Source organism: Colletotrichum costaricense (genome assembly GCF_030867565.1).
Source record: "Colletotrichum costaricense strain IMI 309622 chromosome Unknown Scaffold_64.1, whole genome shotgun sequence".
NCBI lineage: Eukaryota > Fungi > Ascomycota > Sordariomycetes > Glomerellales > Glomerellaceae > Colletotrichum > Colletotrichum costaricense.
Genome location: NW_026848293.1, coordinates 1 through 1,162, shown reverse-complemented (window position 1 = coordinate 1,162; position 1,162 = coordinate 1). Strand labels below are relative to the sequence as shown.

Sequence of the window (1,162 nt, the reverse complement as noted above, 5' to 3'; positions counted from 1 at the left end):
GGAGGTCTAGACACTGACGAGACGCTGACATGGATAAGATCGGGTGGTTCCGCGGGATAGCCAGAAATCCATCGCTCTACTTGGTTGAGGTATGCAAAAAGGGTCTTAGTAGGTAAACAAGTGCTGTAGGGGTATATTCATCTCTCTGGGGACCTTGTTGAAATTGATTCCACGGCTTTTGACCATCTTGGTTTGGAACTAATCCAGGCAATTCAACCAATGAACCTTGAGGCCTGAACTGGTTCGATCAAGGGCGAGGGGCGACGTTCTCAAAGTTGTCCGCCTAGCAATAAATCCATTATCCGTGTTGAACCTTGTTTTGCTTCACAGAAAAGGATGAATTTCTATCCGTCATTCCTTGTGGGCCAGACGAGCCGTACGATACGAGCTGGGCCTTACGACCTTTCGGTCTTTGCTCGCGGCTTATTCTTGCTCGTAGTTCACTAAGTAAGCTGCAGCCGTTTCCCGGTGATTTGATTCAATCGCGGCATGCAATAGGCCGTAATTGAGGCCCCGAGATGAAGTCAGGCCTCGTTTGACCTTTCTGCAATTTTGGCGTCTGTATGGAGCTGCACGTGTCCATGTGGCCACGGGGTCAACAGGAAAAACAAAGTACTGTAAGCCTCATTCTTTCGAGAGCACCTGCTTGATACTGCAGGCAATTCCCCATGGATTTTACGGGCTTGTTGACCAGTCCTCACAACTCTACTGTGCATCCACGTCGTTCGAACTTTGCCTGGAAGAGACAAGAACCGTCGACTCGCGCAGGCTAGTTGGTTGATTATATGACATTTATAAAGTCATGTGCTCTTGCGTAAAAGTGATCGATCAACCGTTGAGCTTGAGGTTTGATGTACATCGCAAGCTAATGAACAAACGTTTCACCACACCTGCCATACGTCATCGCTTCTATGCGTTCATATGCCCTCTTCGCATCCGCCTTGTGAGCTACATTCTGACGAGCTTGAGACGTTTTCTAACGAGCTGCCTGTTGACTCGTCCCAAGACGGTATGTACAGGCCCTCGTACTCCCATGGATTGAAACATCGTGGAAAGAAGACGCTCTCGGAGGTACGTTCTACAATCCTAGCAGCTTCTTGAAACTGGCCAACCCTCATGGCTTTGATAGGTGCGCTGATTTGTTCCTGTTGGCTGGTGTTCC

General features: G+C 48.9%; 1 protein-coding gene across 1 annotated transcript; it reads right to left on the bottom strand.

Moving 5' to 3' along the window:
- Nucleotides 1-917: 917 nt before the first annotated feature.
- On the bottom strand, nucleotides 918-1,118 carry CCOS01_17124 (uncharacterized protein; the record flags this gene model as incomplete). The annotated part of the gene is made up of 1 exon (XM_060465258.1): nucleotides 918-1,118. One exon carries the CDS (start codon nucleotides 1,116-1,118, stop codon nucleotides 918-920), a length of 201 nt encoding a protein of 66 aa, XP_060304185.1.
- Between the last annotated feature and the right edge of the window lie 44 nt (nucleotides 1,119-1,162).